At 36.4% G+C, this 14,275-nt stretch overlaps 5 protein-coding genes across 7 annotated transcripts; 2 read left to right on the top strand and 3 right to left on the bottom strand.

The window, feature by feature from the left end:
• Positions 1 to 640: 640 nt before the first annotated feature.
• LOC147927836 (uncharacterized) lies at positions 641 to 2,813 on the top strand. The gene is made up of 6 exons (XM_087484694.1): positions 641 to 985; positions 1,102 to 1,219; positions 1,465 to 1,688; positions 1,797 to 1,989; positions 2,562 to 2,614; positions 2,733 to 2,813. The coding sequence occupies exons 1-6, from the start codon at positions 641 to 643 to the stop codon at positions 2,811 to 2,813; spliced, it is 1,014 nt and encodes a 337-aa protein (XP_087340820.1).
• A 333-nt stretch (positions 2,814 to 3,146) lies between these two features.
• LOC104739786 (WAT1-related protein At1g11450-like) lies at positions 3,147 to 5,765 on the bottom strand. The gene is made up of 6 exons (XM_087483436.1): positions 5,443 to 5,765; positions 5,169 to 5,231; positions 4,852 to 4,968; positions 4,115 to 4,517; positions 3,856 to 4,007; positions 3,147 to 3,728 (listed from the first exon to the last, which is right to left on the bottom strand). Exons 1-6 carry the CDS (start codon positions 5,511 to 5,513, stop codon positions 3,593 to 3,595), a joined length of 942 nt encoding a protein of 313 aa, XP_087339562.1. The 5' UTR covers positions 5,514 to 5,765; the 3' UTR covers positions 3,147 to 3,592.
• A 1,367-nt stretch (positions 5,766 to 7,132) lies between these two features.
• Positions 7,133 to 8,769, bottom strand: LOC104739785 (uncharacterized). The gene has a single exon (XM_010460241.3). The coding sequence runs from the start codon at positions 8,458 to 8,460 to the stop codon at positions 7,303 to 7,305; it is 1,158 nt and encodes a 385-aa protein (XP_010458543.2). The 5' UTR covers positions 8,461 to 8,769; the 3' UTR covers positions 7,133 to 7,302.
• A 184-nt stretch (positions 8,770 to 8,953) lies between these two features.
• LOC104739784 (multiple organellar RNA editing factor 9, chloroplastic) lies at positions 8,954 to 10,971 on the bottom strand. Its single transcript, XM_010460240.3, has 4 exons — positions 10,465 to 10,971; positions 9,577 to 9,674; positions 9,411 to 9,476; positions 8,954 to 9,310 (listed from the first exon to the last, which is right to left on the bottom strand). Exons 1-4 carry the CDS (start codon positions 10,830 to 10,832, stop codon positions 9,138 to 9,140), a joined length of 705 nt encoding a protein of 234 aa, XP_010458542.1. The 5' UTR covers positions 10,833 to 10,971; the 3' UTR covers positions 8,954 to 9,137.
• A 225-nt stretch (positions 10,972 to 11,196) lies between these two features.
• LOC104739783 (DUF724 domain-containing protein 5-like) lies at positions 11,197 to 14,144 on the top strand. 3 transcript variants are annotated; one of them, XM_010460239.3, is made up of 7 exons: positions 11,197 to 11,656; positions 11,858 to 12,250; positions 12,353 to 12,473; positions 12,568 to 12,647; positions 12,732 to 12,816; positions 12,979 to 13,648; positions 13,917 to 14,144. In XM_010460239.3, the coding sequence occupies exons 1-7, from the start codon at positions 11,654 to 11,656 to the stop codon at positions 13,918 to 13,920; spliced, it is 1,356 nt and encodes a 451-aa protein (XP_010458541.2). In that variant the 5' UTR covers positions 11,197 to 11,653; the 3' UTR covers positions 13,921 to 14,144. The 3 variants fall into 3 exon arrangements, with proteins under 3 accessions (XP_010458541.2, XP_087339248.1, XP_087339249.1); XM_087483123.1 differs by lacking the exon at positions 11,197 to 11,656 and having other exon boundaries at positions 11,861 to 12,250; XM_087483122.1 differs by lacking the exons at positions 11,197 to 11,656; positions 13,917 to 14,144 and having other exon boundaries at positions 12,979 to 13,652.
• Positions 14,145 to 14,275: the final 131 nt, after the last annotated feature.

Below are 14,275 nucleotides of genomic sequence, written 5' to 3'. Positions count from 1 at the left end.
AAACCAATAATTTTTTTTAAGATAAACGTATAATGAACACTAAATAAAAGATTGTAGACAATTCATTCATATTCACAAAAGATCTTTCAAAGAGATACCACTGATCATAAAAATAAAAAAAGGTGAAATATTTAAGAAAGAATAAAGGCAAACATTTCCCAAAATAAAAATCCTCACATTAGTTATGATCAGTCGCTCTTTCAATTTCAGACTGTTTTAGCAAAATCACAATTCGAGAAACAGTTATTCTTCTTGTGCCCTTCGAGAATTTACAACAAATTAAAGAGGTATTATTATATGATCAAATATATAATGCGACAGAGTTTATATGGGACTCAAAACTTTTATGGATTCAAGTGTCGTTGTATTGAATTTTGATTAATTCTTTCAATGGACCTAATAACAAATCTGTTTTGTTCTCTCTTACGAATTTATTCTCAGCTGAACGGAATGACGATCGAACAAAATCTGCAAAATTAGAAAAAGTAATAATTATTCAAACAGAGAGAATTATTGAACATCTCCCCCGGTTTAACTTAACAGAGAGAATAAAGGCGACTTCGTTTGTATATGTATTTTTTTTAATGATATTAGAGAATATATAGGAAAAGTTAGGTTGTGAAAAATTAGGGTTTGCGAAATGTTGAACTTGCGCCGGACTGCAGCAGCAGCTTCTCTTCATCTCTGGAAGAGAGAGATGAAGAGTGCTACGTCCACGAGAATAATGGCTTCGTTTACTTCTTCTTCTTCTGCTGAGATCGCTACCCCTCCATTGACGACAGGAGACGGAGCTTCTTCTTCTTCTTCTGCTGAGAGGGCGGCGGCAAAGAGTAGTTTCATCAAGAGAATGCGGTCTCTTACCGGTGAGACCTTAGATTTTATCACGAGGGAGGAAGATAAGAAGAGTGTTATCTTCACTCACGCGGATCTCGTCAGCTCGGCAAAGCATCTTGACAAGGAAGGCAAACATGCTTATGCTCTCGAGGTCTATCATCTATGATCCCCGCCGATGATCAAATTGTCTTCTTTCTTGTTTTTTTTTTCTTTTTTTATTTTTTTGGAGATTTATGAAAGTTTGTTTTGGTTTTTTTAATTTGTTAGATATTTGAGTGGATGGATAAAAAGAAGATGAGCTTTTCTCCATCAGAGCTTGCATATTTTGTGGATATCATTGCTAAGACCAAAGGCTTAACTGCTGTGCACGCCTACTTCAAGAAAGGTATACCTTGACTACGACCAAGTGTACCCTCGTTCCAAGAATTGACGTGACTCTCCTGCTTTTAAAGAAAACGTGGGCTATAATATAAGTCTAGCTGTTCATCACTCTCGCAAGTGAATGATTAACTAATAGTTTGTGTGTGTGGCTTTCATATGTACTCTTTGCTTTCTTTTAGTGGATACCACTTCATACATGCTCTGAATTATGTATTTCTTCTTCTTCTGATACTCCTCCATTGACGACAGGAGACGAAGCTTATTCTTCTTCTTCTTCTGCTGAGAAGGTGAAGTGTAGTATTTGGGAGAAGTTTAGTATTGTGGAGAAGCTGCGGTCTGTAATGGGTGAGACCTTAGAATTCATCATGAGGGAGAAAGAGAACAAGGGTGTTTCCATCACTCAGTCTCAGGCGGATCTCGTTAGCTCGGCAGAGCAGCTTGACAAGGAAGGCAAACATGAATATGCCCTAGAGGTCTGTCATCTCATCAATCTAACATTTTAATATATTGCTTATTTTTTATTTTTTAGATTTTAATTTGTTACTGAGTTATGAAAGTTTTCTTTTTGGTTTTTTGGTTAGATCTTAAAGTGGATAGATAAAAAGAAGATGAGTTTTTCTCCCTCGCAGCTTGCAGTTTTTGTTAATATCATTGCTAAGACTAGAGGCTTAGATGCTGCTGAAGCCTACTTCAAGAAAGTAGACCCAAATATCGACCAAATGGACACTCGTTCCAAGAATTGGCCTGCGTACGTGACTCTCCTCCTTTTGAAGCGTGAGTCAAAAAAAAAATCTGGCTAAGGCTAGCTGTAGGTCACCATCGCAATGACGTTTTAGTGAATGATTAACTAACTATTCGTTTGGTTTCACTGTGTGTGTTGTGTGGCTTTCATATATATATATATATATGTACTCTTTTGCCTTCTTTTAATTTCTCGTCGATTGAATACATTTCGAGGCTACTAACACAAAACCACAACACATTTCGAGAGGGGTATTGAACTTGTATTTGGTAGGATTTGGTATGATTTTAATATTTTAGAGTTTTGAAAGATTTGGTATGATTTTAATATTTTAGACTTTTGAAAGATTTGATTGAGTTTTTAGGAGATTTGATTATTTTTTAAAAGTTTTTATATTTAAAAAACAAAAAAATGAATGTGATTCTATGAGATTTTGTTATTAAACTTTGGGTGATTTTAGAATATTTCACAACACAAACAATTTTTTTTTTGTAAATTATTCACCTTCTTTTCTTTGTTCATTCGTATCTCTCTTACCTCCATTCTAGGGTTCTTGATCCGTTTCTCTTTAGGTTTTGTTATTTTCCCAGTAAAAATTTTTTAGCTTCAATTCGTTTGCTTTCGTGTCTTCTCCGTCTCTTCTATCTCGTCAATTTGGTCCTTATAGGGTTTTAAGATTTTCTCCTTCTTCCTTGCCCCTTTTTGTTTCGTTGGGTTAAAGCTAACCCTACATTTACTTTTTGTTACTGATTTTTTTTTTCTTTTCGGTGTTTAGGGGTTGGTGAGTTTAGTCCGGCGTGTTAAGAGAAATTGGCAAACTTGTGGTGAGGTTCTGAAGCAAAAGCATGAGTATTGATTTCCCCGGGAAAGCAGAGAATTAGTGGGAAGTGTTTTTGGTGGGAAGTGTGAAGGAGAGAAGAAGAGGAAACCTATAGGTATTCCAATTGCCTTGTAATAACTGAAAATCCTTTAAAAAACTATCCAAAAAGGTGTTATTTTATTAGACTTATTTTTCAACTAAAACAGAAAAAGTCTCATAGAATCATGTAAAGTATCAGTTTTTATTAAAGTTGTGAAATTTTGGATAACAGTAGATTTTAAGCAAGTTTTATAAATTATTAATTGAATAATAAGAAATTCTAGAGTAGTTTAAATAAGTTTACATAAATTCAAGTTGAATAACATAGGATTTTAAAAGATTTTTTAAAATCATCAATTGAATAACATAGGATTTTAAGAATACTCTAAAATCTTTTAAAATACCAAGTTCAATACCCCCTGTTAAAAGCAATCCAAGAAACAGAGCTTTTGAAACTAATTAAGAAAAATAATACTAGACTCTTTTTAGCTATTTTACCAACTTTGTTAACATATCAACTTAAGTTCAACTGATCAATGAAGATCGAATCAAAAAAACAAAGCCTTATATAGAGACCAGCTCACAAACAACCTTTTTTTTTGTTCACAACCAACTTAGATAGATTTGAAAACGCCCTGGAAAGATCTACCTGAAGCATAAGCATAAGTTGAGAAACTACCAAAAACCGATATATGAAGCATTGTTTTTTTTCCGGCGGCCGGCCAAGATACTACGACGATGGTGTTGAATCATTCTATAATAACAATATTATTTAGTTAAACGGGTGACCTAGTCTCCTTATCATTATTAATATTTTGATCTTCGTTATTCATCCGGGAAGCTTCCGTTTCTCTGTTTTTACCCCACAAGAACACGTAGAGACCAATTATTGTCACTATTGATCCAATCACACTGTATCAAAAAAGTTTTTTAAAGAATCCTAGTTAGTGTTATGATGAGCATGCCACAGACATTTACATATATGTCTAAAGCTATGTAGAAACGACATTAATTTCATAGAGATGATTGAAGAGATAACCTTCCGAGGTATAAAGGAGTGTGCAAGAGTAGGAAATCGAATAGAGTAGCCGAAAAGAGAGAAACTGGCATAATTGCTGATACGAAAACAGCTCCTAATTTCTTTATTGCCAATGTTGTTGCTACCGTCGACATTGCTTGTCCTATCACTCCCTATAATATATACGTGTATTAGATACTCCAAGTTTTTGCATCCTACCTTTATAAATTATAATATAAAACCATTTATAGATTTATGAAAATATAATATTATTACTTACAGCGTATACGATGACGCCGATCACGAATTTATCATCAATAATCCAGTCTTTAACATCTCTGCTCTTGTACAGACTCAATAGAGCACATTGGAACACTGCAAACAATGACATGAGACAAGTGCTTGAGAATTTGCAAGGGTACTTGACGCTCAAAGTCCCTTGAAACAACATCCATAGAGATAACAACACGGTTCCTATGGTTAAGTAGAGACATCCAAGAAGCCAGTTCTTGGTGTTGTCTTGAGCGGTGCTGTTGTGGGGAAGAGCCTTTATGTGAGAGTGAGAGTTTGATATATGAGGGCCTTTGTAAAATGTTAAGAACAGAGCTCCGCTTATACATATTAGAGTTCCCATCACTTTTAACATCCCTGCTTGGGTCTTTAAATTTTTTACCTTTTCAATCCTGAAAAAGAATGTAATTTAAATTGATAATTAGTATTTTGTAAGAGTATGAGTTATATATATTGCACAATAAATTTGTTCTCTTACGTTGCAAAAAGAAACAATAAAATGAGATTTAAATTTACCTACATCCAGTAGTATATGACGATCTTTTTATATTAAATATAAATTTATATACACAACAAAATTAATTAATTATACATGTATGGACTCATTACATAGTAATATTAATGAATGAAAAAGAAGTTAAGCGGTTACATAGTAATATTACTATGTATATATGGACCCATTACATATATTAATGAAAAAGACGTTAAGCGCGGTTCCATCGTTACCTGAGCATAAGAGCTAATGCGAAGGTGATTGCAGGCATCAAGCTTACCAAAGCACACGAAACAGTGGCTGACGTGTACGACAGACCAAGCAAATAGAAAAATTGCATCAAACTCGCACTGCCAATTTCAAACCCAAACAATTAGAATAATAATAAGTTAGCTAATGATGACTATGTGCTATGTACTTGAAAGAAATAATTCCTATGTAAAAACATTTCATTTGTAATTTAATATAATATTATAACATAAGAGGAAGTTTAAATGGACAACAGAAAAAAAGTATAATAAATTGAGAAATTCATAGTGAGAAGACAAACCCGAGCAAACCACTGATGAAATGATCCACCATTAGCCTAAACGTTATCTTCGGTATTATTTTCCTGTTAAGTTATTAAACACTTTAGTGGTGTTGTTAACATGTTAAAACAGAGCAATTCTCACAATCTTCAATTTTATTGGCGTGAAGAAGTACTTCATTCTTATAATTACTGTTGATAGCTAGGTGTTATATAAATACGTATATGAGAAAAAAAAAAAAAAAAAAAAAAAAACTAACATAAGAAACTCATGATATGATCGAAAATATCAAACCTTTCCAAAATATAGGCGATAGGAACTAGAATGAAAGAGGAAATAGCCATTCGATAAGCACCAATGATCATATGGTTCACACCAACATCAAGAGCTTTCTTCACTCATTCACTGAACCCATCGCTACTTGTGATATCACCATTACTATAACCGGTGGCCACTTTGCGGCTCCTCCCATATCTTCACCCATCTCTCTCTCTCTCTCGTCCTCTCTTTCTTTCTTTCTTTCTTTCTATGTGAGGTTTTATATAATCTTTATGAAAGTATGTGAGTCTGTGTGTGTGTGTGTGTTAGAAAGAGTTAAGACCCAAATGTGCTTTGAGTTTGGCAACCACAAACCTTCCTATTTATAAGAAAGTGTATGGGTTCGCTCATTCTAATGAAAAGCCTCTAAGTTGCAGAATTGTTGTATTAACTTAGTGGTATCAAAAAAAAAAAACTTAGTGGTATCAAGTTCAATTTAAATAATATTAGAATCTTACCGCTATAAAATATAAAATTTTCTAAAAGTTGATGTATAAATATTTCTTAATTTGGCGAACAATTTAAAAGTTCCCACTCACACAACTAATTGAAACTATTTATATATTCTGGTTAATTAATGTTAGATCTGAAGGAAAAGAAAACTTGCTTTGTATAGAGGATATGCATTTGTGAAGAGTGGAACAGACAAATTAAAGCACGAGCTTATTGACTATTTGAAAGAACAAAATAGTACGTTTATATATGAGGTCATCGCAAGTTTAATTGCGTCAATGCGCTGCGATATAAATTTACGATTGCTTATTTTTGTTTTTTCCCTCTTCATTATATAAGTTTATATGAGACAGCGATACATGTGCTTTATATCACACACGTTTCATGGGACGCCAATAAATTAGCTTTAATCATATTTTGTTCGTGTCATCTGCCGCGCATCTTATATATAAAAAGTACTTACCGAACTGATTTTGACAAATTAAAAGTGATCGATGTTGGTTTAGCGAGAGAAAATAAGTCATGCAAATGAAGTAAAAGTGTCGGTTTACCACAATTTATACTCATTTGCAATCTCGAACGTATTAAAACAGTTGCATGCCCCGGTGTGAACAGTTTCAAGTTTGGGCTCGTTACTTCCAAATTGCAGTTGGAGCTGTTTGTTTTTGTTTCGCCAACAACGTGAGGCTCACTAGTCTTTACAGATAAAGTTTTGGCGAATAAATTAAATCTAATATGGCAATGCCAATTGTGCTATACAGGTATCTAATCTGAATTCTGACGTAACTGGACTGATATTTAAGGATCTAGGAAAGGTTGAGTCATTAAGTGGACGGTGCAATTTCTCTCCGGTAGTGGTGCATAGACATATATTCCTTCTACTAGTTAAGGATTAATTAGATCAATGCATTAATTCTATATAAATATAGTAACATTTGAGCTTTAGTGGTTCTAACTTTTGTTTATATCTCGAATAAATTCACCAGAGTACTATAACTGATATAGAAATAGATAAGAATATTAAAAAGTAGACGTCTAAAAAAAAGAAGTTTTTAACGTTTAACCCGCCATGACGGTTATGTGTAATGCGTTATGACGTCTAATTTTGATGTAACCTTGGCACGAATTTCTCACCTGTAGATTGATAAATATCGTATTGTGACGTACCGTATAGTATAGTTTATAGAGAAAATATAAATAATTCGGTCCATCGTTGTCTTAAGAAATGATTATAGAACATTTATTGATCAACTTGAAAGTCTTGGTAATAAAGTCTGGGACAAATCAAAAAACAAAATAGCACATACTAATATACAAATAAATCAGCTTCAACATTAATATCATCCATCAACAAACAAAGAATGTTGTTCTTACCGAGTTTAATTAATACCTCCGGTAACCATAGGAGGAGATCTCAAACTGGTTTCTTTCTATTCGGTTCTCGTGGCCGTACGGATACGAATCCCCGAAAAGGTAATCGGAAGTCGTCTTCCACGGATCAGAATTGCTTTCCCAGCAAGAAACAGCGGCAGCCGCACGATCTTGTTCGTCTTCCTGACGTCTTTTGTTACGTAACACGCAAGGAAAGTAACCTCCGAATATAACCTCGCAGAGATCCGTCGCTTCTAAACCGTAACCAGACGGAATATAAAGAGCTTTCACATCTGCTTTATCTACAGTTTCAGGTTTCTCAGTTCCATAGCTTGCAATGTGATCTTCTTTCTCATTTCCATAGCTTGAACTGTGATCTTCTTCTTCTTCTTCTTCATCATCATCTTCGCTTTCATCTCCTTCTTCCTCACTTTCTTCTTTTTCTTCTTCTTTAATGGTTTCCATTGGTCTAGCTTCTTCTACCGGTTCAGCAAAAGTTACACGTTTCTTGACAACATTCTTTTGACCACCATCATAAATTCCAAGAGGCACAGGAGCGATAATCTCAGGAGGAGAGGGAGCTTTCGCGTGAGGAGCGGTTGAACAAGGGTAACAAGTCTCCACCGATGGAGGAAGAGGTTTTCCGTAGGTTGCAACGACGTCGTAGCCACCACCGTACGGCGTAGAATCGTACTCGTCGAATTCAGGCTCGTTGAAGTCCAGAGCAGAGGCTACAGATCGATGGATCATAAACTGAGGAGGGGACTCATAGGTTGTATAGAGATTCGGATCATAGAACAAGTGTTTAGGCTCAGACATGGTGGAAACAGAGTATGCAACATATGCAGAGGTTGTCTCAGTCTCTGATCCATTCCAGTTATAGAAATTATAACTCATTGGATCATAAGCAGAGTAAGCAACAGTTGCAGAGGTTGGTTCAGACTCAGATCCATTCCAGTTATAATTATTATAACTCATTGGATCATAAGCAGAGTAAGCAACAGTTGCAGAGGTTGGTTCAGACTCAGATCCATTCCAGTTATAATTATTATAACTCATTGGTTCGAAACCAAACTGTTGTTGTGGTTGATGATAATAATTGTTATCGTAGAGATTATTAACCTGATCGAAGTCGTAGGGGATTTGGTAATTCTCATAGAAATTAGCCATCTCAGATTTGATCTTGAGAGAGGTTGAAGGATGATCTTGATTGAAAGTCTCTCTCAGCTGCTGTTGAAAGAAAGAATAATTGGGTGGAGCTCTCTGTTCTGTGAATTAAAAAAAGAAAACTGATTTGAAATGCTTGGTTTAAGTCCGTCTAGTGTACTAGTGTATTATTCCATGTGATGTGTTGACAAGGTAGGGACGACTGATGTAGATGGTGAGTTGGTGACGAGTGTGTTGTAGTGACCCTACCAAAAAAGTATCCACAGACGTAATAGTTTTGTCTTGTCTGAAAATGGTGTTGAGAAAACGTGGTTAAAAGTAGTGGTGGACAAAGAAATCAAACCAGAACCAGACATATCCTAGTGAAAATCCAATCAAAGGTAAAACACTTCTAAGCTGAACCTAAGCCAAACCAAAACCCAAAAACCAACCTGAGCTTTACCACTAAGGAAATTACTGAATAACATTAGCCGAAGCCTATACTAAGGCGAAAAACTTTAAACAAATGGTTCTTTGAACTTCATCCTACAAAACAATAAATATTGTTCAAGAAGGTTTGGTGACATGTAGTATCATCATTTGATACTAGACGGATTTTACACCTGACTTCAATAAGCTAAGGACTAACAAAACGATCAAAACTCGCAAACACTCCATTATAGCAGCTATCTTATCAGCGTTTAAGAGGAATCAGAGGCGGCTGGTTCTTGTCTAGGTTTCCTCTGTTCAGGAGGTGGAGGACCGTCTCTCTTTCTTTCGTACCTCTTACTTTGATACTTTGTGTTATTGCGCTGCTTTGGTTGGTATGTCGGGTATGTGCACGGGATAATCTCTCCATTGATGTACTTGTCACCTAAAACCAAAAACGAACGATCCAATTATCAAAACAGAGATATAGAGCGAGAGACGAAGAGAGACTCTAGAAACTTTATTATCAGGCTTTGATGGGTTACCTCCGTAGTCTTTGTTCTTGACATCTATGTAGGAGTCAGGTAAAACCCAGAGAACTCCAGGCAAACCTGTGAAAAATGAAAGACCGAGCAATCAGTATGAAGGTTTTCCACGATTACAAGCATAAGCTTTCAAAAAGGGGATTGAAGCTCTTCTTGCTTAACTAACCCTTGAACTTCTCAGATGTTTCTTCGTCAATGGTGCATTGGAAGCCAGTATACGTGGTCGTACTGAATGCATACATGTTCTTCTTTGCCTCTTCCATGCTGGAAAACAGACACAAGTACCCTCAATATCCACACATAAATAACTGGTTATGCTAGAAAATAGACAGAAAGTACACAAATTGACTATAACAGCAGCACAACAGTGTAGATAGGATTCGAGTTCTCAAAAATAGCCAGCAGCAACAAATAAACCAAAGTTTTAGTCATATCTTGTGTGAGGCAAACTCATTCCCTGCCTTATCAAGGAAATTCTAGTCAGGAGTCCCAATCTAACGCTCTTCAAAAGTGTACACACTAAACCACTTTACCATACATTGCTTGCTTACACTATCCACATCAACTTTTTAACAAAGACACACCAAGAAAAACATCTGCAATTTACACATAGCTTGAAGAATATCTGCAACATCGATGCTCCTATTCCACCCACTATATAGATATCAAATCCAGACAGCATTGTTTTCCTTTCCATATGCAGCAATGTTCAATATGTTTGCACATATCAAGAGATAAATACAAATCAGCAAGAGATTACACACTGATACATTCATAACAACTTTAACCAACTTTATTCAATCATCATGTAAAGTTTAAGAACAAACTCTGGAAACTAGGTCAACTTCAAAGCAAAAGGCTTTACTCAGTTCACTAAACCTTTACCTTACATTATCATCACAAACCAAGTGAAAACCCTAATTTCATGAAACCCAAATCTTCCTATGCACAACACTGATTACAAGCAAACGAATCATGACTAGTCCATTAACAACACAATATATAACTCTTAGCTCACCAAACAGAGAGAATCAATCACAAGCGAAAAACGAACCTTCCAAGAACAGTAGCAAGAGTGTTAAGGTAAGTATCAATCATCTGGTCTCTAGTTGGAGCAGGATCCTTGGGAAACTCCATTACAATAAGCCAATGATTGTAATCGCAACCAGGTAGCATAATCGTCTCTCTCTGCTCATTACCACTGCCCCGTTTCGAAGAGTAATCCGAATCCACCGTCGCAGCTTTAACAACCGCCGCACGACGCCGAGACCCGACGGCGGAGATGCTCCGGAGCAGAGGAGTCCATGTGTCTCCTCCTCCAACGCGGATACCGGAAGGTGTAGAGAAACGATTCAGGTGGCTTACGGGGAGTAGGGTTTTGGGGAGAAGCGAAGAAGAAGAAGACGTTGTGAAGGACGCCATTGAAATTGCAGAAATTGAAAAGAGAGAGAGAGAGAGAGAGAGAGAGAGAGAGTGGGTTCACTGGTTCGACACTTTCACTACAGATTGGAAGAAGGATAAGGTTTTTTTTTTTTATAATTTACTTACCTTGCTGCAATGTGATGAAGAAGACCTATGAAACGACACCGTTTATTAGGCCCATTTGTTAGTTTGGGCCTTTTTGATATTATTATGTTTTTTTTTTACTTACCTTGCTGCGATATGATGAAGAAGACATATGAAACGACACCGTTTGAATAAGCCCATTAGTTAGTTTGGGCCCTTTTGATTATTATGTTTTTTTTGCGCTTGAAATATATATATATATATATATTTAAAAAAAAAAAAAAGCTAAATTGGAAAAAATACACTCTTCGCAAGGTGTATTGTCTTCTCGGCTTCTCCACCAGTAGTACTGACTGTGTTTGAGAGAAGGGGGAAGAGAAAAGGTCGTGTCTTTATAGTTTTTGTTTTGTGTTTTCAATTGAGGGTTTCTGAGTAAGCATACTTAGTAAAATCCAGAGATGGAGAAAATGCTTAGGTTTAAAGGTTCTTATTACAAAGCGATTCCGGAAGAAGATCCAGCGGAATCAGGAGACAAAAAGATCAAAGTTCGTTTCTTGACGCTGCTCAAGGAAGACCGTTCGGCTCCTTTTATGAAATCCGTCGATAAGAGCTTTATTCGACCAGTCCCACCTGAGAGAATCTGAACGACGGCGTCGTTTTTGAAGAAGGTTTGATGGTCGACGCTTATCTAGAAGATGGGTGGTGGACTGGTGTGGTAGTGAAAACGCTGGAGGAGGATGGTAAGTATTTTGTTTACTTAGACTCCAAAACTGACATTATTCAGTTCGAGAAAAAGAATTTGAGGGTTCATCTTGATTGGACCGGCTTCAAATGGGTCCGACCTAATAATAAGCTATGTGAATCGTTTCTTTTCTTCGGGGTTTGTTCGCATGTCAAAGTTTTTATCTTTATCCGTTTGTTATATGTTGTTGTCCTTGAAGGAATGCGGGACAATGGTGGAATTGAGAATTGATTTGGCCTGGCGTCCGGCAATTATTATCAAGGAATTGGAGAATGAGAAGAAATTTATTGTTAAGTACGACTGTTATACTTATACATTCTTCAGATGCAAGGAATCACGCATTGTAATCGTTGGTTCTCAAAGTATCAGGCCTCCGCAGCCTTCTTTTTCTGTTGGAGAGTATGATTTGTTGGATCATGTAGAGGCGTTTACTGACTTTAGGTGGCGTGAAGGTGTGGTGAGGGGGATTGTCTTTGAGGGACGATACATGGTAAGTTTCGGGGGCACAAGGGTGGCGTCGTCGCAATTCAGTCATTCAGATCTTAGGCCTTCAATGGAGTGGGAAGATGGAGTTTGGCGTACAAGAACAAAGGTGATTTATATCTCTTGGTTTCAGTGAACATTACGTTGGTTTGGTATATTTTTTAGTGGGACATCTTTGAGGCTGATTTTGAAGTGTTGTTACCATTTTCAGCCAAAACGCCAAAAACAAACTCCTTTAGACGGTAAACGAAACAAGTCAGTGGGTTTAGAAACTAAAAATGTGCAGACAAAGGCACCGCGGAGATTTGAGAGGGATGATGATGTAGTAAATGGTTAGACTCTAGTCATAACCCCACAAGTTGATTCTCATAACCCTTTTTTATATGTGCGCCATGAGATTGATTTAGAATGGTCTCTATTTTTCAGAAAAAGAATCTCGCTCACATGTATCCCCTGAGTCCATGAAGAATCAGAATGGCTTGGGAAATGAGTCAACTCGAGAAAATGTATCGTATTAGCTTAATCTTCATGATTGGTATTTTATCTTTGAGATGGCTCTCCCCTTTGTTTTTAACACTTTTTATGCACAGATGCCTAAGAAGCATAACAGCCAAGTCTACACTCGAAAGAGGAATAGAGGACAACTAGAAGACAGTTCAGACCTTAATGAGACTGGTACGTTTCAACTCTCATTGGACCTTCTTGCATTTAGAATCGGCTTGCAATGGTCAAAAGTTTGAGATCCATGAAACATCTAATGACTATTACTTACTGGTAGATACGCTAAGCAAAGTTCTTTGTTCTCATTTTTCTTTGGGTATACGTTGATATGTCCAGTGTTATCCTCAAATCGGACTTGCAATGTGGGGAAGAATTTTGTTCCTAATGTTGAGGAAACCCAAGCAAATGGTACAGAAATGGTTTTTCCTTTTGCAAAGAAGTCACCGCTTTGGAAGACATATGAATCAACAGAGGTCTTCAAGAGAGTACCACAAAGTCCACATTTCAGCCCATTGTCAAATACTAAAGAAGATTTCCGTGAAGGGCAAGCATTAGGTCTGATGGTGACTTATTCTATGTTACTGGAGAAATATAAAGATCTTGAAACCGACGTTTCTGTAAGCCAACTACATAGCCTCAAAGATTCCTTTTCAGAGCTAGAGAAATACGGGTTCAATGTTGCAACGGCTTTATCACGGATCGACAAGCTGTTGGCACTCAAAGATAGACAACTAAATATATTAGAGGAACGAAAAGGTCTTGACAAAGAGATGACAGATGAATCTAGCAATAATCGCAAGGCTAAACTAGAGTTTGATGAGATGGAACGAAAAATTCTTGAGGTGAAACAGAAGATGCTCGAGCTGCTGAGGCAAGAAGCGGCTCTGAAAGAGAAAAAGGATGCATCCAACAAAAAGATATGTCAGATTGGGTCATGTGCAAGAGATCTTGGTGTCGAGCTTGAAAATGTGGAGTTTGAGTTTGAGACGACTTTGTCGGCTCCTTGGTAAGTTCAGAAAAACAAAACTATGATGAGCTTTTTCTAAGTTGATTTAATGATTTTTTTTCTGGAGATCATTGTCCCTTCTGGATTTATGGTTGATGATGATGTTACGTTTCACTAATTAACCTTACAAGTCTTGAACCAATCACTAGTGTAGTTCGTAGGTAGAACACTCATCTCTTATTCGAATGGACTCTGGTAGTGATACAAATGCAGTTATTATTACATGGTTGTTATCTAATCTTTTTACCTTCCTTTTTGTTGATTTCAGGTGAAAGAGTAAGCATGAAGGCAAAAAAAATGCGGTAAGTGTAGCTGAAGATCAGAGTAGAATGTCTTTTTGAGTCGAAGTATCTTATGTGGTAGAGACTTGTAATCTAACTAAAAGGTCTTTTAACTCTCAAGTCCATTTTTTGGTCGTCGGTATTATAAAGCTAGTTGTCAAACATTTAAATTGTACACTACAGTATGAAATTCACAAAGACAACAAAAAACAAAATGATGGATGAATAAACAAACAGTATTAATAATCGGATTTAATTTTCTTTTGCCCTTATCCCAAGAATTCTTTTCTACGCATCCACTTTAATTTAAGTACCCTTATTATTTAAAGAAAGAAGGAAACTATCC

This window comes from Camelina sativa, chromosome 14, assembly GCF_030686135.1.
Source record: "Camelina sativa cultivar CO46 ecotype springtype chromosome 14, ASM3068613v1".
Taxonomy (NCBI): domain Eukaryota; kingdom Viridiplantae; phylum Streptophyta; class Magnoliopsida; order Brassicales; family Brassicaceae; genus Camelina; species Camelina sativa.
The sequence above is the reverse complement of the archived record's forward strand: the minus strand, read 5'-3'. Positions and strand labels throughout refer to the sequence as shown.

Excerpts from the sequence above, each read along its gene's own strand:
- LOC147927836 (XM_087484694.1), top strand. The coding sequence starts at position 641 with ATGTTGAACTTGCGCCGGACTGCAGCAGCAGCTTCTCTTCATCTCTGG. Across the intron at positions 1,689-1,796 it reads AACATGAATATGCCCTAGAG|ATCTTAAAGTGGATAGATAA; the intron begins GTCTGTCATCTC and ends TTTTTTGGTTAG. Across the intron at positions 2,615-2,732 it reads TCTTCTATCTCGTCAATTTG|GGGTTGGTGAGTTTAGTCCG; the intron begins GTCCTTATAGGG and ends TTCGGTGTTTAG.
- LOC104739786 (XM_087483436.1), bottom strand. The coding sequence starts at position 5,513 with ATGATCATTGGTGCTTATCGAATGGCTATTTCCTCTTTCATTCTAGTT. Across the intron at positions 5,232-5,442 it reads ATCGCCTATATTTTGGAAAG|GAAAATAATACCGAAGATAA; the intron begins GTTTGATATTTT and ends ATAACTTAACAG. Across the intron at positions 3,729-3,855 it reads ACTCCTTTATACCTCGGAAG|TGTGATTGGATCAATAGTGA; the intron begins GTTATCTCTTCA and ends TTTTTGATACAG.
- LOC104739785 (XM_010460241.3), bottom strand. The coding sequence starts at position 8,460 with ATGGCTAATTTCTATGAGAATTACCAAATCCCCTACGACTTCGATCAG.
- LOC104739784 (XM_010460240.3), bottom strand. The coding sequence starts at position 10,832 with ATGGCGTCCTTCACAACGTCTTCTTCTTCTTCGCTTCTCCCCAAAACC. Across the intron at positions 9,675-10,464 it reads CTTGCTACTGTTCTTGGAAG|CATGGAAGAGGCAAAGAAGA; the intron begins GTTCGTTTTTCG and ends TCTGTTTTCCAG. Across the intron at positions 9,477-9,576 it reads AACATCTGAGAAGTTCAAGG|GTTTGCCTGGAGTTCTCTGG; the intron begins GTTAGTTAAGCA and ends CATTTTTCACAG.
- LOC104739783 (XM_010460239.3), top strand. Across the intron at positions 12,474-12,567 it reads GGATGATGATGTAGTAAATG|AAAAAGAATCTCGCTCACAT; the intron begins GTTAGACTCTAG and ends TCTATTTTTCAG. Across the intron at positions 12,817-12,978 it reads TTCAGACCTTAATGAGACTG|TGTTATCCTCAAATCGGACT; the intron begins GTACGTTTCAAC and ends TGATATGTCCAG.